The sequence below is a fragment of the Bufo gargarizans genome, chromosome 8 (assembly GCF_014858855.1).
Source record: "Bufo gargarizans isolate SCDJY-AF-19 chromosome 8, ASM1485885v1, whole genome shotgun sequence".
Taxonomy (NCBI): domain Eukaryota; kingdom Metazoa; phylum Chordata; class Amphibia; order Anura; family Bufonidae; genus Bufo; species Bufo gargarizans.
The window spans coordinates 178435348-178461884 of NC_058087.1; the positions used below are offsets into that span (position 1 = coordinate 178435348).

A 26537-nucleotide genomic window follows, 5' to 3' on the forward strand; every position below is an offset into this window, starting at 1 on the left:
CTTTTTTTTTTTAACACAGCAAGCTGAAGCTTTTGGTGTTTTTTGCTTTCTTTATAGGGGAAAAGGGGAAGAAATAAAACACAGTCCACAAAGTCATTTATTAAAAAAACACAAAAAAAATGCCATAAAAAACGCATGCAGTATACAATAAAAAGCAAGAAGTTTTTTTTAGAGGTGCAAATTCATGTATATAAGGCCTCTTTCACACTACAGTATGTTGAATTCAGTGTTTTGCGTTCCGTTTTTCACGGATCCGTTGTTCCGTTTTTTGCTTCCGTTGTGGTTCCGTTTCCGTTCCGTTGTTCCATTCCGTTTTTCCGTATGGCAAATACAGTATACAGTAATTTCATATTAAAAATTGGGCTGGGCATAACATTTTCAATAGATGGTTCCGCAAAAAACGGAACGGATACGGAAGACATACGGATGCATTTCCGTATGTGTTCCGTTTTTTTTGCGGACCCATTGACTTGAATGGAGCCACGGACTGTGATTTGCGGCCAAATATAGGACATGTTCTATCTTTTCAACGGAACGGAAAAACGGAAATACGGAAACGGAATGCATACGGAACACATTCCGTTTTTTTGCGGAACCATTGAAATGAATGGTTCCGTATACGGACCGTATACGGAACGCAAAAAACGGACCGTATACGGAACGCAAAAAACTGTAGTGTGAAAGAGGCCTAAGGGTTACAGTTGCGGTTCAAATCCAGCAGGCTCTTCGGGTAGCCCGATTCAGCATAAATACCAGCTGTCGGCCAGACAAAAACCACTGCGTGCACCAGTATTTGCTGGATCTCATAATAGTCAATGGGGATCCGGCGGTGAACTGTAGAATCTGGCATTGCTGGATCTAGCGAAATCCAACAGGCGCTCTTCTCTGCCGGAACTGCCTGCTCTGCTCCCACAGATGCGAACCTACCCTAAATTGGGTGAGTGGTTTGTGGGAGACGTGCACACAAGTGCGGTAAACCAGCGTATGCACATATATATCACAGGCTATATTATGTGACTAGGCAATATTTTTACCCCATCAGCACATGGGCGGTTGCTCAGTAGCCCTGGAAGGAGGGCGGATTCCCCTGTTATCAGTACTACTTCATGCCTGCTGTGCCATTACGTACATTCTCTGAGCTGTCTGTGAGTATATAACATATTACGGTCGTTTTATTACTATGGGACACAGTTTTGCATTTATAACACCAGTCTATGGATCAGTGATATGTAGGGAGGTGCGCGGCTGGTGCTCGGCCTTGTGTAGAACAGTTTAGCTTTATTGGATTACTAAGCAGTCCATGATTAAGTGTCTATAAGAAGCCATTATACGGAGCGCCTCGTAACGACGTTACTGCACCATCACAATCTGCCGTTACGAGATTAGTTTGAGCTCCACTAGAATACGCTATTTATTAGCAGCCCACGCTTTGCATCTGCTTAATATCGTCCCGCGGTGCCATGCCGCTTTCATTGCAATTACGTGAAACTGTCGGTGCAGTTGCATGAATCATTTCTATAAGGTGTTAGGCTGCATTCACACGGCCATTTTCAGAACCAGTTAAAGTCTATGCGGCTGTTCAGTCGCATAACAGCCGCATAGACTGTGAATAACAGCCATCATGTCCTCGTTTTGGCCATTTTCACAGCCAGGCTGACCCAGTTTTAAGGACCACTTAGACAGAAGTGCACCCATCTAACAGAGGGTACACTATGGAAAAATAGGTTCAGGTGTGTCAACAGGGGTGCACCACCAATGAGGCCAGGTGAGGCGATCGCCTCAGGCAGCATCAGGTGGGGGCAAGAGGGGGGGCAACGGAAGAGTCATGGGCAAGGAGCGCTTTCATTGTGGCAAAGGGGTTAGGTTAAGAAATTGGCATTGGCGGGGGGCCGTGTTTCAGTTTTTGCCTCAGGCAGCAGAAAGGCTAGGTGCACCCCTGGGTGTCAATAGCACCAGGGATCCGGGGCTCACGTCCTGGATTCTTTGCTTGGTGCCCCGGATCTCTTGCCAGTGTCACTTTAAAATTTATTTGCAGAAAGTTTAAAACTGTGTCAAAATTTGGTATCTATGCTCTACTGTTCACAAGTGTAGGTTTACAGCGAAGGTTTACAGGAAGAGGCCCAAAGCCTGCACCCCTGGACACCATACGGGAATAGGGTTAGGTAATTTACTCTTTTATGTGCATAGGGTTAAGGCACTTTTCCTGACGGTTCGATTACTTTCAGGGGCATAGGGGGACACTATGGGTGACTTCTACATGTCAAAGTTAATTTGGGGACACTTACTGTTGGGGGCATACTGCTTTACACTAAGGGGTACTCTGGCACTATTATTTTTGGGGCACTGTTAATGTATTAGGTTAATACCGGTTTATCACAGTGTGGTATTTTTTACCATAAGGGGCACTGAGCAGCACAGCGGGCACAGTATTAGGGGTAGCAGCAGGATGACACTGTTAGGGTTCATGCACATGACCGTTGTTCGCTGATGATCAAATTGCAGCCTGCAAACAGCGGGTCTGCAATATACGGGCACCTTCTGTTTGTGCACCACATCACGTTTTTTTTTGCGGTGGGACTGATCACGGACCCATTCAAGTTAAATGGGTCTGCATCGGTCTGCGCCAGCCACATGGACGGCAATTTGCGGTCCCCAATGCACGGAACGGGCAGCACACATTCATGTGCAATAGCCCTTAGGGCACCAGAATGGGGAATTTGTGTTGAGAAGGTGGTGAGGATGCTGGAAAAGTAGGTAGTGTGAGGGGTAGCTCTCTTTCAGGGGTCACGCTCACAGATATCTTCACAGACAACTGGTTTTCGTGCTTTATTTTTGCACCAGCTAAAACATAAACAATACAAAATAAACGCCTGCCCGTCTGGGCACTACCTAATACATCAACAGAATCCCTTACTCACCTACAGGATACAGTTCATATCTTTCTCAGCCAAACAGTCCACCAGCCCCCAGGCTGTGCCAATACGAGTACCGTTGGGGATTGTGGCCCAGCAGTCCTCCCGACTCTGACCTTGTGATCCTTGTTCTGCAGGCGTCACTGCGTCCCCCAAACTTCAGGCTGTCATCTTGCCTTGTGGCCCCTCAGCCTACCTGGCTGAGACCACTCAGAACCTCTGCAGGTCTTTGTTCCAAGATAACACTCTCCCGAGACTGACACACTGGGAGGTGCTTTATGCCAGCATGGTTAGAGCAGACCTCACCTGCGATCGACGCTCAGGGCAAAGGGAACACCCGTACTGGAAGGGTGTGGATCGGCAGATCCCACTACCAGACCTATCCGCCAATCCAACTAAAATCCAGCCTAGAACACACCGTAAAAAAATATTGTCTCAGCAAACTACACACTGCTGAGACTACTGCATTCTGGATTTTATTTCTCCCACCCAGCTGAGGTACCTGAGTGGGATATACACGCCGTCCTGCACTGTACACCTTACCACAGTAGTCATAGATGGCAAGCTCTGCAGACACAGGTCATGGCTGGAAGAAGCATCATGGCTACCTGGACTGAATGAAGAAAGTGAGGAAAGAGAATGATGCCAAACAGATGTTTTAATATATGCAAATGAGCCTCTAGGAGCAATGGGCTCAGCTCTCTCTGCAACGGAAACGCCCCTGTTGCTGCTAAAGCCTTATTTGCATATAATAAAACATAATTTTTCTCAGCAATGAGGGCACATATGAACATGGGACCAACACAGATGCCTTCAGCTGCCAAGTGCACATGTAACAGGTCAGCCAGTGTCATAGGTACAAAACTGCTGACAGATGCCCTTTAAGCCTACCTCCCATCCGTCCCTGTTCAGGTGGGACAGTCCCGGATCTCAGTGGCTGTCCAGCTGTTCCGGTATGGGGGAGGTATGTCCCGCTTTCTGGTAGCTGTCCCTGCTTTGATAGGAAGCAGAGATAGTTGCCTGTGTATTATGATGAAGCAGAGAGCCTGCTTTATCACTCCTCCCCCCCTGCCGGCTCTCCACACCTCTTGTCTGTGCGGGGGCGAGCCGGCCGGCAGTCAGCCTCGACTCCGCCTCCTCCACAGACCAGAGCAGCCGATGTCCTGCTGCTGCTGCTAGGAACAAGGCAAGTATGTGGTGTTTATTTTTTTTTACTTTCTGTGAGGGGCACATGACTGGACATATTTTTGGGGGTACAGATGGGCATATTACTGGGGGCACATAACAGGGCATATTACTGGGGGCACATAACAGGGCATATTACTGGGGGCACATAACAGGGCATATTACTGGGGGCACATAACAGAGCATATTACTTGGGACACAGCTGGGCATAAATTTGTTAGGGGGCCCATAAATGGGCATATTACTGGGGGCACATAACTGGACATATTACTGGGGGCACAGCTCAGAAATCGGCATAATTAAGTGAGGGTGCACAATGTTGGCATAAATACTGTTCGGTGGCATGAAGGTGGAATAATTACTATGTGGGGCCATTAAGAGGACAGGTTGAGATTAGGTGCATAGTTATGTTTTGGGCGGAGTTAGAGGCGTGGCCTAGTGCCAAAAATATTTGCCGTGGCACACTTTGTGCGCTGCACTATGTGTCCATTTTGTTCATTCAGAAAGTTGGGAGGTATGCCTTTAAGGAGTCATCACTCTGTATGGGGATATTTTACTGCGTGGGGTTACTTAACAGGAATCTGTCAGCTCCAAAACGCCCCTCAACTAGAGTAAGTGGTATGTATGTAAATGATGCTGAGTAATTTTTTATCTTAATACTCCCTTGCTTTCTGACGCACAAACCTGCAGTAAAGTACATTGAGAGGACTCCTGGGCTCATGCACATAATGGGGAGGACGCAAGGAGGAGTCCTCTCAATTCATTTTACTACTGGTTTGTGGGAGCACAACGTCAGAATGCAAGTGAGTGTGAAGATAACAATTACATAATCAGATTCAGCGTCACTTACGTGATACACTGCTTACTCTAGTTTGGGGGTTGTTTTTGGAGCTGACAGATTCTCATTTACCCCTTGCCGACCGCCTCATGTAAATTTATGTGTTATTTAAAAATGCTGCCCTGACCGCTCGCGAGCGCAGCAGGCACCATAGTCACCGATAATGTCGATCACATATATTTAACCGCTCAGATGCTCTGCTCCCGGCTGTGCACTGGCTCCCCCTAGGGAGGATCGGGGGAGCCGGAATGTGTGTGTGGTAGTCTCTGTACTCCTGAGTGATACGAGGCTGCTGCACACTAGTCCCTATGGAGAGCCTGCCTGTGGCAGGGCTCCAGCAATAGGAACATAGGGGGTCCTTAATTAAACAAAAATGTGTACTTCTGGCGCATTGCGCTGCAATCTGTGACTTTTCCCTGTTCATGCCAGGTCTAAAAAAGTGGGAGTGGTGGGGAAAGGCATAGAAAATAGTCTACATGTAAGACAGCAAGGAAGCTGGCGCCTCTACATAACTTCGACGTATTCATCGCCAGTGCAGGGCTTTATTAAGACCGGCGTCTAAAATGCCGGTCTTAATAAATGTGCCCTATAGTGTATTTGGCGTAATCTAATGATTGCTTGTTATAGTTCCCTATGGGAAAAATATATATATATATTTCTAAAAATATAGAAAAAAATTATTGTTGTAATCGTACTGACACGGAGAATGAAAGTAACAGGTCAATTTACCATATAGGAAACGCTGTAAAAATAAAACCCATAAAACTGTGGAATGGTTTTTTTTTTATAATTCCACCCCATTTGGATTTTTTTTTCCCTGCTTCCCACTGCATTGTATGCAACCATAAATGGTATCATTAGAAATAACAACTTGTTCTGCAAATAATCAAACAAAGAAATGGAAAAATAAAAAAGTTATGGCTTTGGAAAGGCTGGGAGTAAAAAACTAAAACGAAAAAACTGAAAATTGGCCGGTCTTTAAGGAGTCATCTCACACATTGGTGGATCTGTAGGATATGCCATCAATATCAGATAGGCATGGGTCACACATCTAGGACCAGCAACTATCTCCAGAACAGTAGAGGCATGCGCATTCACTTTTACCCTAAGTTCACACTTGCGCGTTTTACAGCGCGTTCGAACGCGCTGTAAAATGCATAACCGATGCAAACCAATGCTTCCCTATGGGACTGGTTCACATTTCCGCGTTTTACAGCGTGTTCGAACGCGCTGAAAAACGCCTGACGCATAAACAAGTTCTTAAGCTTCTTTGGGGCGTTTTGTCGCGCGTTCCCGTACATAGACTTTTGGGAACGCGCGACAATGGGCGTTCGCTTGTCTCTGTATGCGCGATTGCAAACGCCCGTACAATCGCGCATACAGAGCGCTCCTTTCAGAACACTCAGGTGTGAACCCAGGGTTAGGGAAGTTCAGGAAATACCCGTTTGCAAATGGTACGTGCACCCTGCATACATGGTCACCTCTCCATTCACCACTATGGGACTGCTGGAAATTGCCGCGCCAGTGCTCAACTATTTTCTGAACTCCCACAGAAGTGAATGGAGGGTGGTCATGCTTGAATGGTGGGCTCTTCACTTTGGGGGCCTGTTCTGGAGATAGGAGTGGAACCCAGAGGTGGGGGATGAAACAACCTTTTTAAGGGGGTATCATACTGTGTGGGGGCACTTATGGGGGTATCATACTGTGTGGGGGCACTTATGGGGGCATCATACTGTATTGGGGCACTTATGGGGGCATCATACTGTATTGGGGCACCTATGGGGGCATCATACTGTATTGGGGCACCTATGGGGGCATCATATTGTATTGGGGCACTTATGGGGGGCATCATACTGTATTGGGGCACTTATGGGGGTATCATACTATATTGGGGCACTTATGGGGGCATCATACTATATTGGGGCCACCATACTGTTTTGGGGCACTTATGGGGGGCATTATACTGTATTGGGGCATCATACATGTATTGGGGCACTTATGGGGGCATCATACTGTATTGGGGCACTTATAGGGGCATCATACTGTATTGGGGCACTTATGGGGGCATCATACTGTATTGGGGGCACTTATTGGGGCATCATACTGTATTGCGGCACTTATGGGGGCTTCATACTGTATTGGGGGCACTTATGGGGGTATCATACTGTATTGGGGCACTTATAGGGGCACCATACTGTTTTGGGGCACTTATGGGGGGCATCATACTGTATTGGGGCACTTATGGGGGCATCATACTGTATTGGGGCATTTATGGGGGCATCATACTGTATTGGGGCACTATACTGTATTGGGGCACTTATGGGGGTACCATGCTGTATTGGGGGCACCATACTGTATTGCAGCACTTATGGGGGCATCATACTGTGTGAAGGCCACTAGTGGGGCATTATTAAAGGGATTCTGTCACCAGTTTTTGACCCCCACATTCAAAAATATGGTTATGTGCACAATTGGGCGTATATAGGTAGGCATCGGTCAGGGTTTCCCCTCCATGGGTCTTTGAAAAGTTGGGAGGTAAACATATAATAATGGTAAACATTATTTTCATAAAATACTACCATAGTCCTAATTGATGGTGGCACTAGTGGCAGCCAAGGTAAGAGCTCTATACCTATTAGGGCCCATTATCTGCAGACCTAGGGAGCCCATAATAACATTATATTACTAATATATCGTGCATTTAATCACTAGGAGCAGAAGACATAGATATGACAGAGAACACAACATTTCGGCACATGCAGCTCCACTCTCGGGGCTGCCTGGTGCAGTTTCTAGTGGGAACTAAGCTTCTTAGTCACCTGTTTCACCCGGACTTATTACGCGGGTGCGCAGCGTCTCCTGGTAACGGAAGCTGTGGAAAGCCGGAAGTGGATTTGAATGACAGTTTACGAGGAGAGTGACCTCCTGATGAGGGTAATTAACCCTTCCAGCGGGATTACAGTCATGTGACGGCCGTCATTTCTGTGTATATCGGAGGAGTCCGGGGCCAGGTGAGCGGCGCCGTGTAGGGACACAACACTGGTGCCCTTGGAGGAATGTGGGGGAAGGAACTACAAGTCCCAGCTTTCCCTGAGATATCAATTTAATAATACATGCTGTGATTTGTAGTTCTGCAACATCTGGCTAGGCTTCAGGGGTGTGTAACACCCTCTTCAGGGGGCACCACTGTCCATAGCGTTCACAGGGGCCCCATTGTTTGACAGCTTTCAGTTTGCCCTCCTTATTTTCCTGTTTTAGCAGTAATAGCTTCTACCTAGAGGGGGCGTCCTTGTCCGGGGGAGGGGGGCCCTGGAAGGGGCGTCCTTGTCCGGGGGAGGGGGGTGGTTTGCTCGAAGGGGGGGGACACTCGTGGAGGCAGCCTTGACCGGGGGTGCTCAAAGGGATGTCCTTGACTGGGAGGTGTTTGAGGGCGGTGGTCTTGGCCAGGAGGTGCCTAAAGAGGTGACTTTTTAACAATGGGCACCATACATTGTTAAAGAGGCACTCCAAACCCTGCTGGGGGGGGGGGGGGGGGGGTTCAGGTCCGCAGCGATCACACATTGATTGCCTAAGGCCTCATCCACACGACCATATGGCCCCTGTGCCTGTGTTGTGGACTACAAACAGCGGGTCTGTGAACTCCCTATCGCGGGTGCGGACCCATTGACTTGAAGTCAATGGGTGCGGACTTGTGATGCGTATTTCACACGGCCGGCCGCTGTTTGCAGTCCACATCACGGGCACAACGGCCATAGGGTCATGTGAATGGACCCAGATGTTCATGTTCCTGGAGAACCCCTTTAAGAACACTGTATCCATAATGACACAATCTGAAGCCATTTTCTCCCCTCTCGTCTGTTCACAGTCATGGCTATAAAGATCTTCTTTCCGACCTCCTGCTCAGCAGCAGAGAATGGACTCCTCATCGGACGCTGGATGGAGGAGCACCAGTCCGCCGTCATCCTGGCCACGCTGCACTTTCCATTCATTCCTGCCATTGTGAGGACGCACCTGAGCCAACTGGAACGAGCAACGGGCATGAGCCTCTCCGTCCTGGGGACCTGGAGCCATAGTAAAGCAGAGGCAGATGATAAGATGGAAAACTTCCTGGGGGAGCTGAGCACCATCTTTAAGCACCAGCCCTGGCTGCGGATGGCCAGGGAGTCCACCAGCAAGTTCTGGGACTGTCGGGTTGAAAGACTGGAGGATGACACCTCAGAGGACGTGGTCTTGGTCTACTATGATCAGAGCAAGGTCATGTTGTCAGAGCTGCACTCTGCCTCTGAACACTCTGAGGTCGCTGCCATGTTTAGTACAGTGGCCAAGAACCAGCTGCTCTTTGCCAACGATAAGTACGATGAGGGGTCGGTGAGGTTAACGCATTGGCAGTCTGAGGGCAAGGAGGCCAGTATTATTGTGGAGCTGGCAAAGCAAGCGTCTGTGCCGGTGTGCGCCGTCCTTTCATTTTTCGTCTCTCTGATCACCAGCATTTGTAGCCTCAGGTAAGCCACAGGTAGAAAACAATCTGATAGAAGTGCCATGTATTCCCCACTAGAGGGAGCTCACTGTGTATTTTGAACTGAATCATAAAACTGTATGCAGTGAGCTCCCTCTGCTGGTGGCAGCTAGAATTGTTTCATTTGACCATATGTGCAGGAGACTGAGAGCCCTACCTAAAAAAACAAGCTCTGACCTCTGTACAATATGTTATATAATGGATTATAGAGCCATAAACTTTTTGCAGCAGAACCATGGGGGTGATGCAGCTTTTAATATGGACATTATAATGCCTGAAACTGTCCTGTGGTGCTCTGCGGGGGGGCATATAAAACCTAAATGACTTCCTGTACTGCGCTGTTATAGCACGCCGCATATGGCGCAGGCTTAGCAGCTGTGCCCACATCATCCACTGTGGTTGTCAGCTGTAGCAGCCAGTATCAAAGTTATAGGGGTATTCCAGTTATGTGCATTTATTCCTGATCCACAAGATAGCAGATAACTATTAGATCAGTGGGGGTCCTACTGTCGGGACCTCCACTGATCACGAGAAGAGGGACCCAGTTTCTTGCAGAGCCCCATAAAATGTTCTCAGGAACTCCCATAGAAATGAATGGGTTGGCGGTGCGCACTCCCGTCCGGCTGCTCTGTTCATTTCTGGGGTTCTTACATTGTACAGGACCCCCTCCCTCCCGTTCTCATGATTGGTTTGGGTCCCAGAAGTAGGACCCCCACTGATCTAATACTTATCACCTATCTTGTGGATAGGGGATAACGTGATAAACCAGAATACCCCTTAAACACCTAATCGTTACAAATTTACCAAAACTGGGGGGGGGGGAAATAAATTAAAAATGTCTATTTTTTTTTCTACCGTGCCATCCTCCAAAAATGGACTAAAAGTTATACAGCTCATCCTAGGAAATGACAATCCATCTAGTGGCTACATTGACAGAAACATAAAATGTTATAGCTTTTGAAATAAAAAAAATGTAATACTTAGTGGGTTAAATGAAAAACATGGAGTCTCGTTGTGTTACAGGGTCCTTAGCGGGAGGCCTCTTTCCTTCCTGTGGAACAAGCTGTCTACCTATGAACAACTGGGGAGACGTCTGGAGGACCTACGTATGATCAGCGGTCCTCAGAGGGCTCAAGACCACCCAACATTCATGAGGTATGAGCCGAGCATGTCCTCCTCCTGATGTGGTCACTTCTCACACGGCTCCTCTAATTCTTCTTGTCCTGATGATGACTTGTGATTTTTTTTTGTTTTGTAGAAAGGCCAACATTGTCTTGTCGCTGATTCTAGACATCGGACTTGGGATCTTCCTTATGTCCTGGCTGTATCGGGGGAACCACATAGGTCAGCTGGCTGACGCCCTCATGCCTGTGGCAGATGTGAGTGTATCCCATACTAGGACGTCTAGGGTGGGGGGGCGTCTTATATCTGTATAGTAATTTATTTTGTCTTCTCCACAGCGGGTGGCTTTGGAACTTCAAGGTCTGCTGCAGTGGTTGATGGGAGCCCCGGCCGGGCTGAAAATGAATCGGGCGCTGGACGAAGTCTTGGGGCGATTCTTTATGTACCATATCCACCTCTGGATCAGTAAGTTGCATTTAAGGCTCTGGTATTGCATAGCAGAAGTGTAAGCACAGCAAATTGATAAGGCGCCATGGTCCCTGGCAGATCCTCAGAGTTTCTTCCGTGTCCCCCACTGTTGACATATGGCTGTTGCCATACAGTCATCTACGCATTGCCCTCTCCTCCTGCTTCCTGCCGACACAGAAGAATGTCCTTAAAAGGAGCATTCCAGTTAGCACAAGTGGTCCCCTATCCACTAGATAGGAGATAACGGATCAGTGGGGGTCTCGGATCATGAATGGTGTGGTGGTCCAGCCTTTGCATAGCTGTTCCATTCAAAGTAGTAGGACTGCCAGTAATATTCGAGAGCTGATCTCCAGCGGAACCATAGGGATGAATGAGCAGCAGTGCACATGCTTGACCTTCCACTTTATTCTTATGGGGGCACAGGACACATGTTCTTGTGATTAGTGGGGGTCCCAGCAGTCATACCCCCAATGGATAGGGAATAACTTTTTCTAAGCAGAAAATCCCTTTAGGAACGAATTATGCCAACTGGAAGCTGGATTTTAAAGGGGTTTTCTCATCTCAGACAATGGGGGCATATCGCTAGGATTTGCCCCCATTGTCTTATAGGTGCGGATCCCACCGCTGGGACCCGCACCTATATCGAGAACGGAGCCCCGAAAGTGAAGGAGAGCACACTGCGCATGCGCAGCCGCCCTCCATTCATTTCTATGGGGCCGCTGAAAATAGCCGAGCTATTGCCATCTGCCCCATAGAAATGAATAGGAACATGGGCCGCGCATGCGCGGCACGCTCCCATTCACTTCTATGGGAGAGGCGGGGATTAGCGCTTGGTGGTGGACCGACCCCGGGAAATCTGGGGTCCTTCAGGCACAGTGCTTTCCCCTCTGTTCTCGATATAAGTGCGAGTCCCAGCGGTGGGACCCGCACATATCAGACAATGGGGGCATATCCTAGCGATATTCCCCCATTGTCTAAGATGGGAATACCCCTTTAATATCCAAGTAAAGTGGAAAGTAAATGATGAGGGTTAGAGTTCCATTCCATGTAATTCATTGCATCCTCGCTCCAATACCTGACCCCTGTTTACTGCCTGCAGGTTACATCCGCCTGATGTCTCCATTCATTGAGGTTATCCTGTGGTACATCGGACTGTCGGCTTGTCTCGGGCTGTCCGTGGCTCTCTCTATTCTGTCCGATATCATTGCGCTCCTCACCTTCCACATATATTGCTTCTACGTGTACGGGGCCAGGTAAGCAAACCACCTACAAATTGCAGCCGTAATGAACCACATTCTTCTCTATGGCTCTTGCACCAATGCATGGGATTCAAAGTGGCATCAACCCGTTCCATGTAATATCAAACGTTTTATGAGCGCCTTTCTTTTCACTGCTCTTTTTCTCATCTGACAGACTGTACTGCCTGAAGATGCATGGGCTGTCTTCCCTCTGGCGTTTGTTTCGTGGTAAAAAGTGGAATGTCCTGCGACAGAGAGTGGACTCGTGCTCATATGACTTGGATCAGGTAATACAGCCTGTGCATGCAATCCCTCAGGACTGCCAGCAGAGGGCAGAGTAGCAGTGCCTGTGTGTAGGCTCTGTGTAACTAAAATGAATGGTAAACCCCCAGTCATACATTCCACGGTGTCAGTAGACCAGTAAAGTGCAGGTTTAGAGGTTATAATTCTTTTTTTAAAGCCACAGGACTGTGTTTGCATTGATTTTCAGCCTATAGATGTAGATAAAAAGGCTTTCATTCCCTGAAAGCAATCAGAAATCTTGAAAATCTTGAGAAAATGAAACTCACTGGGGAGATCTACTAAGCAAAATGCACCAGATAAACTGCCCTTTGTTCTTTGCATCACATTTATTATGTGTTTTAGACTTTTTTTTACTTCTGCAGCTATTTCTCGGGACCCTGCTGTTCACAATCCTGCTCTTTCTACTGCCGACCACTGCCCTTTATTACCTCGTCTTTACCCTGGTATGTACTGATCGCTACCGCAAAATACGGCACACGGGCCTGCTTGTTGATGAATACAGGTGGGGTCGTTGCTTAATTCTCTCTTATGACCACTAGAGTCACGGTTAATATAAGTTCAGCCCTTGTAGCTGTGTTATACATGGAAGTTGCTGACTGTTTTACAAATTGCAAAGGGTGAAAAGCCAGAGCCTTTCCAAACAGGATTCAGCATTTCTTTCCCCACTGCATGTGGATGGGGTTTTGAAAACTTGTAAAGTTCTGCATGTGGAATCCACACAGCAAATCCACCATGTCTGAACATGGCCTCAACGCTCATTCATTTTTAGCAGATGGTGACCGCTCACTCACCACTTACGCATGTGATATCGTCTCCTAGGGGTTAATTCACACAGTGTTTGCAGCACCTGGAAAACTCCTAGACTATATGTCCATCACATCCATAGGCCTCCCAATTCACCTGAATGAGACCAAGAGGGCTCTGTCAGTGTGCTATATGTCTATATCCTTTTTGTTTTTCTTTTGCTGTATATAAGAGTGTAGTCGACTATACTATTCTATACAGAGTCAACCAGTAAAAAAAAAAAAAAAGCCACTTTTTGCCTGTGCAGTTCAATACGTCGGAGGTCTGCCCGGTATATATTGGGAAATCCTCCTCATATATACCTCCAGCATACAATACAAACACAACATAAGTGCCCGCCACGTAAAAGGAATCTGTCACCAGAATCTTGGACTATTATCAGCAGTATTAGGCTACTTTCACACCTGCGTTCGGTGCGGATACGCACCGATAATGCAAACGCTTGTATCCGTTCAGAACGGATCCGTTTGAATTATTCTTTCAAAAAAAGTCTAAGTCAAAACTGATCCGTCCTGACTTGCATTGAAAGTCAATGGTGGACGGATCCGTTTTTCAATTGCACCATATTGTGTGAGTGAAAACGGATCTGTCCCCATTGACTTACATTGTAAGAGAGGACGGATCCGTTTGGCTCTGCATCGTCAGGCGGACATCATAACGCTGCAAGCAGCTTTTTGGTGTCCGCCTCCAGAGCGGAATGGTGGCAGAACGGAGCCAAACTGATGCATTCTGAGCGGATCCTTATCCATTCAGAATGCATTGGGGCTGAATTGATCTGTTTTGGGCCGCTTGTAAGAGCCCTGAAACGGATCTCACAAGCGGACCCAGAAACGCCAGTGTGAAAGTAGCCTTACATGAGTAGTACAGCGGATGAGGACTGGGTAAATTATTAAACACACTACTCATCTGGTGGCTGAGCTGACTTCGATGCACAGAGACAGGACAGCCATTGTCCTCTTTCCCTACCTTCTCTACATCGCTGCAGGGCCCCCGTCATCAATCTTCTTGACGTGTCTTTCTGCTGCCTGCCGCTGCATGAGCTTGTGTTCCTGGCACCTATAGTTAAGAGAGCCAATGATGGCACTAAAAGAAGGGTGCACAACCTGCAGCCCGGGGGACACGTGTGGCCTTAAATACCATTCTGTACGGCCCCCAACCATCTAGTAAAAGACTGATATGTCTATGTTTTCCCATTGGATGGGAGTCCTGGAAATGTAAGAAGACATTTATGGTATATACTGTATGTTGTATGTTTGATATGCAGTACTACAGTTGGTAATACCCTTTTTAAGTTTTATTTTTCAGCCCTTTGGGTTGGTTAAATGTGACAAAGTAGGCCCCAAACAGAAAAGGTTGTGCACCCCTGGTTCAACAGAGTATGGACTGCTTGGGGTTCACTATACCCAGCTGCCGCTAGTTCAGGGATGGACAAGCTGCGGCTCTCCAGCTGTTGTAAAACTACAAATCCCATCATGCCCTGCTGTAGGCTGATAGCTGTAGGCAGACTGGGCATACTGGGATTTGTAGTTTTACAACAGCTGGAGAGCCGCAGTTTGCCCATCCCTGCGCTAGTTAAAGGGGTTTTCCCAGGATATAATCTTCCCTTCGCTCTTTTACCATGTCTGAGTGGAACATCGGAGCATTTGTGCCCTGCGCTGCATCGTGCAGTGCAAGGGCTTTTTCTTTATTACTGGTGACGTACCGGGCATCACATGGGCATAGCAGTGAGCCCGGGGACATCACCGGCACTAATGGGCGGTCTTTAGCGCTGCCTTAGGCTGTTTTACAGACGTCACTGGGATCACTGCTAGGCGGAAGCCTCCATCTAGCATACTGAGAAAAAGCCGGGTACGTCACTGAGCCCTAGGCACCCCAGTCCGACAACCGCTGTCTGCGCTTAAAGCTTCTCTGACATACGTTGTCAGGACTGTGGTGCTTGCACACAGGATCCCTGTAGATTACAAGTTCTAACTGTGTATTTCAGAGCAGCTTTGAGCTGAGGAAATTTTTTAAAAAAAATTGCGTTCTGAGCTCTTATCTGAAGTACCACCCATGTTGTCCTGCCGATAACAATCAGTCCAAGATCGCGGTAACAGATTCCCTTTAATCGTCTTGACATTAGAACAGGTATGTCAATATTAGATTTGTAAAGCCTGATTGTATTTAATTATATGTGGTCCTGGCAGCAATGATGGTGGCACGGATCCTAGCTGCAAATATTTACCCAGTGATGCCATCCTTTACATTGGAAGGTGCCCAGCGAGGAATTGAAAATGAACCCTAAAAGACATAGGTTCTCGCTGGTCTATGTTTAATCTACTATTACCAAATATTACAGGAGTAAGTTTTCATAAAAATAACAAGAAATTGACGTAAATTAGATTTTGCTTTGTATTCCAGATAGTTTAAGGGGTTGTGCAGACAGTACATATTGATGCCTATCTTCAGGATTACAGATGGGGAGGGGGAGGGGGGGGTGTCTGACGTCTGACGTCTGACTCCCGGCTCCCCCGCTGATTAGCTGTGCACGTCGTCTCGGAAGTCTTAGCGGCACAGTGTATTATACTTGAATGAGACAAGCACTTGTAATTACACTGCGAGTGAGACGACGAGCAGTGTAATCTTGAAGAGGAAGCAGCTCGCGTATAAGCGCTGCCTCCTCTTCAAACAGCTGATCGGTGGGGTTCCGTGAGTCCGACCCTAACTTATTACTGATCAGTGGGAGTCCGACCCTCACTGATCTCAATACCGGAAATTAAACGGATCCGTTTAGATTTTGCACATCAGGATGCATCCGTTCTGTTAGGATGCCGTTGTGTGAAATTAAAACTGAAAAAAACATCCGTCACTAAATGTATCGAAAGTCAAAGGGTGACGGATCCGTTTTTTTAGGCTCCTAAAAAAAACTGATCCATCACCAATGACTTGCATTGTTTTCAGTGCTTGCAGCGGTTTTTATGTCTGGTCACAAAACTGAATGCTGCCGGAACAGAAGACCTCCTGATGCATCCTGAACGGAGCTCTTTCCATTCAGAATGCATGAGGACTAAATGGAAATGTTTTTTTCCGGTATTAAGATCCTCTTCCGGATCTCAATATTGGAAAACGACAACGCGAGGGTGAAAGTAGCCTAAGCTGCATTGTTTACTACAAGTCTCAGGTACTCTGAAAAGCACCTCCTGTCTCATCAGAGGCTCAGGTTGCTGCTTTGTTCCACCCCTATGCTTTACACTGCACTGCTGATTATTTAGATAGAAAGCAGTGCATATTTCCATCATAATATTGCCAGAAAGTTGATGCATGGAAAAAGGAATGAAACCACCAGCAAGTCAAAGATCATCAGGTAATTGCCCAAAAATGACTGTGGCCAATAAACCTGTGTGAAGCTATATTCGCACGTGGCAGATTAGTTGCAAAAATGTCTGACTGTCCCATTAATCTGGGGCTTGCAGAAATCCATGCCGCAGAAACAACCTCATGCAAAAGTACGGAATAGATTTTTAATAGCAGACATTTCTGCACCAAATCTGCCCAGTGTGAATATACCCTTAGACCAGTGATGGCGAACCTTTTACAGACCAAGTGCCCAAACTGTAGCCCAAAACCCACCTATTTATTGCAAAGTGCCAACACTGCAATTTAACCTAAATACTACAGTCCAGTCTAGTGTATCTTCCATGTACTTTATCATCTATAGCTAGAATAGCTGCCTACATACAGTGCGCTGTCTGCGCTGTTCTCAGTGCGCCCTGTGCAGATGAATGGCAGGGAAAGTCTAAGGCATATTGGTACACAATTGACTTTTTCCAGGGTGTGGGTGCCCACAGAGAAGGCTCTGCGTGCCGCCCATTGGCACCCGTGCCATAGGTTCACTACCACTGGCCTAGCCTGTGCTCTGCTAAAATAAGAATGTAAAACTATGTACAGAGGTTCTGAGAATTAAAGTTTTTTTTCCGAGGAATGTAATATTTTGATGGCTTGTCCTTCGGGTAGGTCCTACTGATCACCTATTTGAATTGACTGCTGCTCACTGGAACAGCACAGCTCCATACAACGGGTAGTGGTCGTGAACATTGCTGCAAATGCAAAATGGAGCAGCACCACAGTACCATTCACGGTCACTGTGCGGAACTATGCTGAGCACAGCAGCCTAACAGCTGATTGTGGGGGCACCAGGAATCCTGATATTTATGACCTATCCATAGGCCAGCAATATTACAGTCCTGGAAATCCCCTTTAAACACATTTGGAAAAAATATTTATGTTTTAAAACTTAAAGGGTTTCTGTCATCAGCATCAACCCTATCAAACTAGCTGACATTAGCGATGTGCTAATGTCAGCTAAACCTAACTAGCCTATTCCTACTTGTATCTATGCCCCCGTTACGCCAGAAATCTAACTTTTATAATATGCTAATTAGCCTCTAGGAGCGGGGGGGGGGGCATTGTTCCTGCTAATAGATGCTCCGTTCTCCCACCTCTGGACGCGCCCCGCTACACTTGATTGACAGGGCCAGGCAGCCTTGGTCTCCTCCTACCCCCCCCGCTCCTAGACGCTAATTAGCATATTATAAAAGTTAGATTTCTGGCGTAACGGGTGCATAGATACAAGTAGGAATAGGTTAGTTAGGTTCAGCTGACATTAGCACATCGCTAATGTCAGCTAGTTTAATAGGGTTAATTCTGATGACAGAAACCCTATAATGGCTTCTTAAAGGGGTTGTTTCATCTGAGACAATGGGGGCATATAGCTAGGATATGCCCCCATTGATAGGTGCAGGTCCCAGCGCTGGGACCTGCACCTATCTCTTAAACGGAGCCCTGAAATTGGTGGAGGGCGCACTGCGCATGCGCAGCCGCCCTCAATTCATTTATATGGGGCCGCCTGAAAATAGAAGAGCACTGGCTTGGCTATTTCCATCGGGCCCATAGAAGTGAATGGTAGCGGTGGCCGGTCATGCGGGGTGCGCTCCCATTCACTTTTACTGGTGAGAGCACTTGATGGTGGCCGGACCAGAGTCCTCCAGCCACCACTTTGGCCCGCTCCGTTCTTGATCCTGCACCTATAAGACAATGGGGGCATATCACTAGTTACCCTTTGTCTCAGAAGTGATAGATCCTTAAAGAGGACATGTCACCGCTCCTGACATGTCTGTTTTAATAGCTTCATGCATTCTCCATGTAATACCAATTCTGGAGCATCTATTCTTATGGCTCTATGTTGTGCCATTCCTTTATTATTTCTACTAGAAGTTGTTATGAAAGAATTGCTAGCAGTCTGCAGTAAGGGTACAGAGGGGCGGTAACCAGTAGGGGGTGTGTACCTGCACAGTCTGAAAAGGGCAGCACTGATTGGATAGAGTGACTCTGTGCAGGTACACACCCCCTACTGGTTACCACCCCTCTGTACCCTTACTGCAGACTGCTAGCAAGTCATTCATAACTTTTAGTAGAAATTGTTGGGGTACTACTGCTGGAACCCACACCAATCAAAAGAACAGGGACCCCATACTCCTCGGAGCACCCATAGCCTGTGCCCTGCCGCTCCATTCATATCTATGGACTTTCCGGAGATAACTGTGTACAGCGCTAAGCTGTCTCTGGAACGCCCATAGAGATGAGTGGTGCAACAGTTTCCATGCCCAACCTGCCACTCTATTAATTTCAGGGGGTTCAGAGGGATAAAGGGTACCCGTTCTCAAGATCAGTGCCCCCCCCCCCCCTAATCTACTAGTTATGCCGTATCCTATGGATACAATATCCCTTGAAGGAGTCTGCACCATGACACTGACTGATAGATGGTCTAACGGGAAGTTCTAGAGTTCAGTCACACCAGTATCTGTCACCAGGGCGAGGTGTTCAGTGACTGGTGTGCGAGTAGCTCACGTATATTCTGCCTTGACTACATAAAAAAATAAGGAAGTTACTGCGTAATAAAAATATAACTGCACTGTATGTATAAAATGTTTTATTACAAAAGTCCCGTCTCTAAGGAGTTGGACTAGGCAATAGGCATTACTTGCACTCCCTGATTGGCAAGTTTGGGGGGGTCGGCGGCCACAATGTACAGCATACTTGTCCTTTAATAATTACGCCTGTTCCTTACTGTCCGGTACATTTTATTTCTTGCTTTATTCTTCTAACAGCTTCGGCTCGTCATGATTGTGGTGCAAGGCGTGATCCAGATGACCATAGATCTCCTCAGCACCCTCCCTTTCTATGCACTTTTACTGCGCCTGTGTCGCTCCTACAGATTAGCTGGTGAGTTTCTGCAGTTTTATTTAGCTGAAGGAAATAATGTACATCTACAAAGCGTGCAGTGGGGCAGACTGACTAAGGCTAGGTTCACGCTCGCGTTTGGCACGGATCCGTCATGGATCTGCACAGACGGATCCGTTCAGATAATACAACCGCCTGCATCCGTTCAGAACGGATCCGTTTGTATTATCGTTAACATAGCCAAGACGGATCCGTCTTGAACACCATTGAAAGTCAATGGAGGACGGATCTGTTTTGTATTGTGCCAGATTGTGTCCTAGAAAACGGATCCGTCCCCATGGACTTACATTGTGTGTCAGGACGGATCAGTTTGGCTCAGTTTCGTCAGACGGACACCAAAACACTGCAAGCAGCCTCCAGAGCGGAATGGAGATGGAACGGAGGCAAAAACTGATGCATTCTGAGCGGATCCTTTCCATTCAGAATGCATTAGGGCAAAACTGATCCATATTGGACCGCTTGTGAGAGCCCTGAACGGATCTCCCAAACGGAAAGCCAAAACGCCAGTGTGAAAGTAGCCTAATACTTAAAGGGGTTATCCAATATCTAAAATATCCCCTGCTCCCAATGCCCAGGGCTTTTGCAAGGATTATACTTACCTGCGTCGCTCCGGATCCCTGCATGGCCGCCGCTGCATCTTCCTGTCGCTCAGATCAAAACATTCCGCGAATTGGGGGGAGGGGCAGCCGATAGCAGGCCACGACAGGGAAGAGCCCCCTTGAGGCTGGTGCTTTGTATTAACATGGTCTACATGATAAATGCTATTTGAAGTGATACAATCCCTTTAAGCCACACCCCATTACTGTTGGCCAAGCCCCTATCCTGTTAAGCCACACCCCATTACTGTTGGACAAGCCCCTATCCTGTTAAGCCACACCCCTTTACTGGTGGCCAAGCCCCTATCCTGTTAAGCCACACCCCTTTACTGGTGGCCAAGCCCTATCCTGTTAAGCCACACCCCATTACTGTTGGCCAAACCCCTATCCTGTTAAACCACACCCCATTACTGTTGGACAAGCCCCTATCCTGTTAAGTCCACCCTTTACTGTTGGCCAAGCCCCTATCCTGTTAAGCCACACCCCTTTACTGTTGACAAGCCCCTATCCTGTTAAGCCACTGCCTAAAAGGCTCTAAAAGTGTGTAAAACACTTAATAAAGTTAAACACTTAATAAAGCAAAAAATAAAATGCATGCACATCATTTTTTTTATTTTATTTTTTAAAATTGTGACACAATTTCAGCACATTTTGATAAGCAAATCTCCCCCAATGTGTATAGTGGTCTGACAACTGGGACTAAAGGCACTGTCTTAACTTTTTTTTCAGCGGGTGTCAAATTTCAGATGCTGGAGCAAAAAAGCGGAAGACCTCTAAGACTGTTGATGCAGGTAAAGTGTGGACTTCTCTATCCGACGCCACCTTGTTAAAATATGCCCAATTTTACCATAACTAAGAGTTAAAACTCTAATCTATCTGAATCAGATTCTACAAATGTAGATGAGATCCAGCAGGGATCTGCACGGTGAGTGGGACGGAAGAATTTTCTTGACGGGATGCCAGGCAGACCAGTGATTTGCCCTTTGACAGTTAAAGGGGTTGTCCAGGATGAGAAAAAGATGGCTGCTTTCTTCCAAAAACAGCGCTACACCTTTTAATAGGCAGTGATTGGTATTGCATCTAAGCTCCTTTGACCTCAGTGGGGCTTAGCTGCAGTACCAGACACAACCTATGGACAGGTGTGGTGCAACCATGTTTTTCTAATTCTAGATAACCCCTTTAAAATGGCCGACAAAGGATAACTGTCAAACAGCTAGTGAAAGCATGTTATTAGATAGTGTTCTTTTTTTTTAGGTACCCTTCATGCCAACTAGGGCACGGGAGCCCTCTTAGTGCGTCTGAGCAGCCGAAAGCATCTCTCATGCAATGCCACTGGTAACTTAGGCTACTTTCACATCAACGTTTTCCTTTCCGCTATTGAGATCCATCATAGGATCTCAAAGGTGGAGGCAAACACTTCAAGGGGTTACCCAAGACCTATAATGCTCCACCTATATGGCCGGGCCCCTCACACAAATAGTTCTTACCTCGCTCCCCTGCACCCGCGTCGCTTCGCCTCCCTAGCATCGCGGGTGACGATAATGAGGCTGGTTTCAGTCGCGGCCTGCTATTGGCTGCCCCCACCCCCCTCTCTGATGCCGAATGTTTTCATACGCGCGGTGGGGAGATGCAGCGCCGGCCGTGCTGGCATCATATGCGACGCGGGTGCCGGGGAGCGAGGTTAGTGCTATCTGTGTGAGTAATGGGGGGACATTATAGGCCTTTCAGTTTTGTCCCCATTCATTGTCAATAGGGGAAAAACTGAACGAAACGGAGTGCACCAGAATGCATTCCCATGACGCACACAAAAGCGTTTTTGAGTGCATCATGGGATACTGATCCATCATGAAACACAATGTAAGGCCCCATGCACACAGCCGTTGTTCACAGCCGTGTGCGGGCCGTGGAACCGCGGCCTGGATCCCTCCTGGGAGCAGGAGCGCATGGCGTCACTGGTTGCTATGACGCCGTGCGCTCCCTGCTGCCGGCACAGTACAGTAATACACTGGTACGATCTATACCAGTGTATTACTGTACTGTGCCGGCAGCAGGGGGCGCACGGCGTCATAGCAACCAGTGACGCCGTGCGCTCCTGCTCTCAGGAGGGATCCAGGCCGCGGTTCCACGGCCCGCACACGGCTGTGAACAACGGCCGTGTGCATGGGGCCTAAGTCAATGGTGTCAGATACGTTTTTTTCGGACATAAAAAAAAACTGATCCGGCACCCATTGACTTACAATGGATTTAGTGACTGATCCGTCTTGTTCACTTGGAATATAATACAACCGGATCCAGGCGTTTGTTTTATATACCAGATGTGTTTTTACTGAACCCATGGCGAATCCAGCAAAAACGCAGCTGTGAAAGTAGCCTAAGTTGTCATGCAGGGTGGGCATACATTTGGCAGACTGGTATAAATTGGATTTTTGTGTCTCTTCTCTTTTTGCCATAGATCAACCCATTACCCTATGGACAGGTGCTGCAAACGTACAGGCTGCCTTCCAGGAGATGCTACCCCAAGGATTCCTGGGGTTCCTTATGCAAAAATTGTTCGTTGGAGAAGTGATCTACCCCTGGAAGCAGAAGAAGAATAAAGAGGATTAAGAGAGACGATCTGTGACTGGAGAGTCCCTGGTGATGAGGCTCAATTAGGGACATTTATCACATGCTTTACGCCACTATTATGGTGTAAAAAAAACACTGCAAATTATAGCTCACGTCCGATTTGGAGAATCATTTGAAACACTTCACCTTCTCTTGCCACTTTCAAAAATGGCGTGATAGATGTAGGCCTCGTTCACATTTTTGTGTCCGTTTGATGTCTTTGAAGGATCCATGTTTGGTCCATGTGTCCGTTTTTTTTTTACCCTCCGTGTGTCATCTGTATTCCACAGACCCTGATCTGCTGAAGATGAATTTCCAAAGCATTACCTATGAGTGGTAAGTGAAAAAACGGATCAAACAAGGATGCCATCAGAATCAGTGTTTTTTTTTTTTATTGACCCATGGATGTGTTTGGTCCGCATCACGGACCAAAACGTTGCCTGTCTCTGTGATTTTTTTTTATACTGACCCACGGTCCTGTAAAAAAATACTGATGTGTGAACAAACACATTGAAATCAATGGGTATGTGTGCTGTCCATGGAAAACGTGGATAACACGCGTCGGTGAAAAACGGAAATGAGAATGAGGCCTCGCTATAATTTTTTCCAGGAACTGTCGTAAATGACAATTCACATCTATGCCGGCCTGGTGTAGATTTGCATTTTTTGCGCACAGACTGCCTGAGATGTGCCACGTTTATTAAAAAGCCTGCCTGTTTGCCTTCTGCACTGACGGTGCAATGTCAGTGTCGGTATATCCGCCATGGCTTGTGCCATGCCTCTTGCTGCATTTTCTAGGGCACATTTCTATTAGATTTCTGTTTAAAGGGTGTCTGTCAGCAGAATGTGATCACGCCTGCCTGGTCCTGTCAAAGTGCAGAGGGAGCAGAGCCTCTAGGTGTAACGGCAACGCCCCCGTTGCTCCTAGAGGCTCATTTGCATATATTAAAACTTCATTTTTCTCAGCAATGCGGGCACATATGAAGATGGGACCAACACAGCTGCACTTGTAGCAGGTCAGCCAGTTTCATAGGTACAGATCTGCTGACAGATGCCCTTTAATAGCAAAAGTACTGACATTAGACCGCACACATTGTCCCAGCGGTCCAAGCAAGGGCAGAAACTCCATGCCTCCATCCCAGAAACAGCGCTTTCCTTATCCGTGGGTCTGTACTGGAAATTGCAGCTTAGTCACTTTCACTAGAATGTGGCTGTGCCGCAATACCAGACACAGCCTATGGATAAAAGTGGCGCTGTTTCTGGGAAGAAGCAGACTTTTTTTTATTTTTTAATCATACAACTCCTTTTGACAGATCATGGCAGCTATATACACGTTCCACTGCAGTAAGAGAGACCTACGGGTTATATTAATGTAACTAAGTCTGTAGTTACATGTAAAGTATTATTTTTCAAGGAGATAATATGAGGCCAAAGTGAAGGGTTAATAAGTGCCATAAGGCCGATCACTGACAACGGTAAGGGATGTCGTCCCCTCTGCCGACAGGTCTGTTTTAGTAACTACTTGTAGTCACCATGAAATACTTCTGGAGCATCTTCTCTGATAACTCTGTGTTATTCCGTTCCTCTATTATTCCTCATAGATTTTAATGAATAAATTGACACCCAGACATTACCGTTCTCCATAAGGGGATGAACCCGTACACGTCTGGTACCGTCACCACCGACTGGACAGTGTCGGGCTGTGCAGGTACACCCCTTGCCCCCATCTGGTAATAACCACTGGTCAGTTTATTCATACATTTCTAGGAGGAATAACTGAGGAAGAGGGCAAAGCAGAGTTGTAAAGAGAAGATGTTCCAAAATTGTTATTAACATGGGGGAATATAATGAATTAATAAAACACGCGTCAGGAGAGGTTATTCGGATTTTATGTATATTACAACATGTAACCCTCTAATATATTTTATCTTTCAATTTCTCACCATTTTCAAAATTGTTCATAATTGTTGGCAAAAATGTGGCCACGCGCACAGACTGCTAAAGAGGTGTGTAATTTACGACGAGGCACATCTTCCACCAGCAAAGGCAGGGCAAAAGGGGAGTAAAAGAGTGCTGTAGAAAAGCGGTCTTTGTAATTGACCCCCAATGTTTATTTTTTTATTTATTTAAATAGCAAATTCAAGGCAGGGCCAAAAAAGAGGAGGAATATGAATTGTACCTGGGTACATCTCCGCTCTTTAGGGTCCTTTTACACGTCCGTTGTGTATTGCGGATCCGCAATACACCGGGCCGACACCGCTATAGAAATGCTATTGCGGACAAGAATAGGACTTGTTCTATTTTTTTCGGGAGCCGTGGACTGGAAAATCAGGGCCGTGCACCGGAAATGCGGATGCAGGACAGCACACTGTGTGCTGTCCTCATCTCTTCCGGCCCCATTAAAAATGAATGGGTCCGGATCTCCGGACCCATTCTATGGACTTCTGAATGGACCCTTAGGATGGACTTTTCCAGCCTCTGATCACACTTCAGTTATGTGATCAGTTAGGCCTCATTCACATATACGTGGATTTTCCCGGACCACGGTCTGTGAAAACCCGTCCTGGCTGCTATAACGCCGTACGCTTTGTGCCGCTGTACAGTAATAAACTCGTATAGATCATGTATTACTGTACAGCGGCGGCACGAAGCGCATGGCGTCATAGTATTAGTAACCAATGACGCTGTGCGCTCAGCAGGATGGGCTTTCACGGTCTGTGAAAATCCACGTATGTGTGAATGAGGCCTTAGGGTACATTCACACAACCGTATGTATTTTGCGGTCCACAAAATGTGGATCCGCAAAGAATCCGTGTGACATCTGTGTTGCATCCGGGTTTTTTTTCCGATCCATTGTAACAATGCCTATCCTTGTCCGCAAAATGGCGAAGAATAGGACATGCTCTATATTTTTTGCAAGGTTACGGAACGGAGTGCTGTCCGCATTTTTTACGGACCCATTGAAAAAACGGAACGGACATTGAAACAAAATACGTTGATGTGAATGTAGCCTTATTGTGAGCCAAAACCAGGTGTGTGTTAAAAAACACAGAACAGGTGCAAATCAAATCCTGTGGAGGCTTCACCACTGGTATTGGCTCACAATAACTGACCAAATAGCTGAAGTGTGAACGCAGCCTAAAAGGAGACATCTGATAAGAATAGGCTACTTTGACACTACCGTTTTTCTTTTCCCGCACTGAGTTCCGTCATAGGGGCTTAATACCAGAAAATGCGCATGCGCAGACTGGTAAAAATGTGAAAAAAATAAAAATAGAAACAGATCAGTTTGTCCGTATGACAAACGGAGAGACGGATCCGCAATACATTTGTGAGACTGATCCGCATCCTGATCCGTCTACAAATGCTGTCCGTTTGAATGCAGATCGCCGGATCACTCTGCCGCAAGTGTGAAAGTAGCCTTAAACCTTTAAAATTGAGATTTAGTCATTATGTTCTTTCCTAATACCCTGTAATTAGGAGCCTGACCGTTTATTACACAATCCTTTCCTGCTGATTGTAAAGCTGGCCATATACATTAGTGTAATGTGTGCTCAGCTCTACCCCGATGGCGGACAAGAAGGGTGATGAGGATCAGGCCGTGGATTTCAAGATGATACTTTTGTTATCAGGAAGATAAGCCACCGGCGGAAGTGTCTGGCAGCGGCCTGT

At 46.9% G+C, this 26537-nt stretch overlaps 1 protein-coding gene across 2 annotated transcripts; it reads left to right on the top strand.

Annotated features, from left to right (window-relative positions):
* Positions 1 to 1099: 1099 nt before the first annotated feature.
* On the top strand, positions 1100 to 25709 carry PIGQ (phosphatidylinositol glycan anchor biosynthesis class Q). 2 transcript variants are annotated; one of them, XM_044304343.1, is made up of 11 exons: positions 1100 to 1145; positions 8801 to 9437; positions 10475 to 10606; positions 10710 to 10830; positions 10912 to 11038; positions 12141 to 12294; positions 12455 to 12566; positions 12945 to 13025; positions 19533 to 19647; positions 20991 to 21052; positions 22714 to 25709. In XM_044304343.1, the coding sequence occupies exons 2-11, from the start codon at positions 8803 to 8805 to the stop codon at positions 22825 to 22827; spliced, it is 1653 nt and encodes a 550-aa protein (XP_044160278.1). In that variant the 5' UTR covers positions 1100 to 1145; positions 8801 to 8802; the 3' UTR covers positions 22828 to 25709. The 2 variants fall into 2 exon arrangements, with proteins under 2 accessions (XP_044160278.1, XP_044160277.1); XM_044304342.1 differs by lacking the exon at positions 1100 to 1145 and adding an exon at positions 7765 to 7946.
* Positions 25710 to 26537: the final 828 nt, after the last annotated feature.

What these genes read in the sequence shown, in the direction of transcription:
- PIGQ (XM_044304343.1), top strand. Translation starts at nt 8,803, where the DNA reads ATGGCTATAAAGATCTTCTTTCCGACCTCCTGCTCAGCAGCAGAGAAT. An exon ending in CCCTCATGCCTGTGGCAGAT is followed by an intron (nt 10,831 to 10,911) that starts GTGAGTGTATCC and finishes TCTTCTCCACAG; the next exon opens with CGGGTGGCTTTGGAACTTCA. An exon ending in TTCTACGTGTACGGGGCCAG is followed by an intron (nt 12,295 to 12,454) that starts GTAAGCAAACCA and finishes CTCATCTGACAG; the next exon opens with ACTGTACTGCCTGAAGATGC.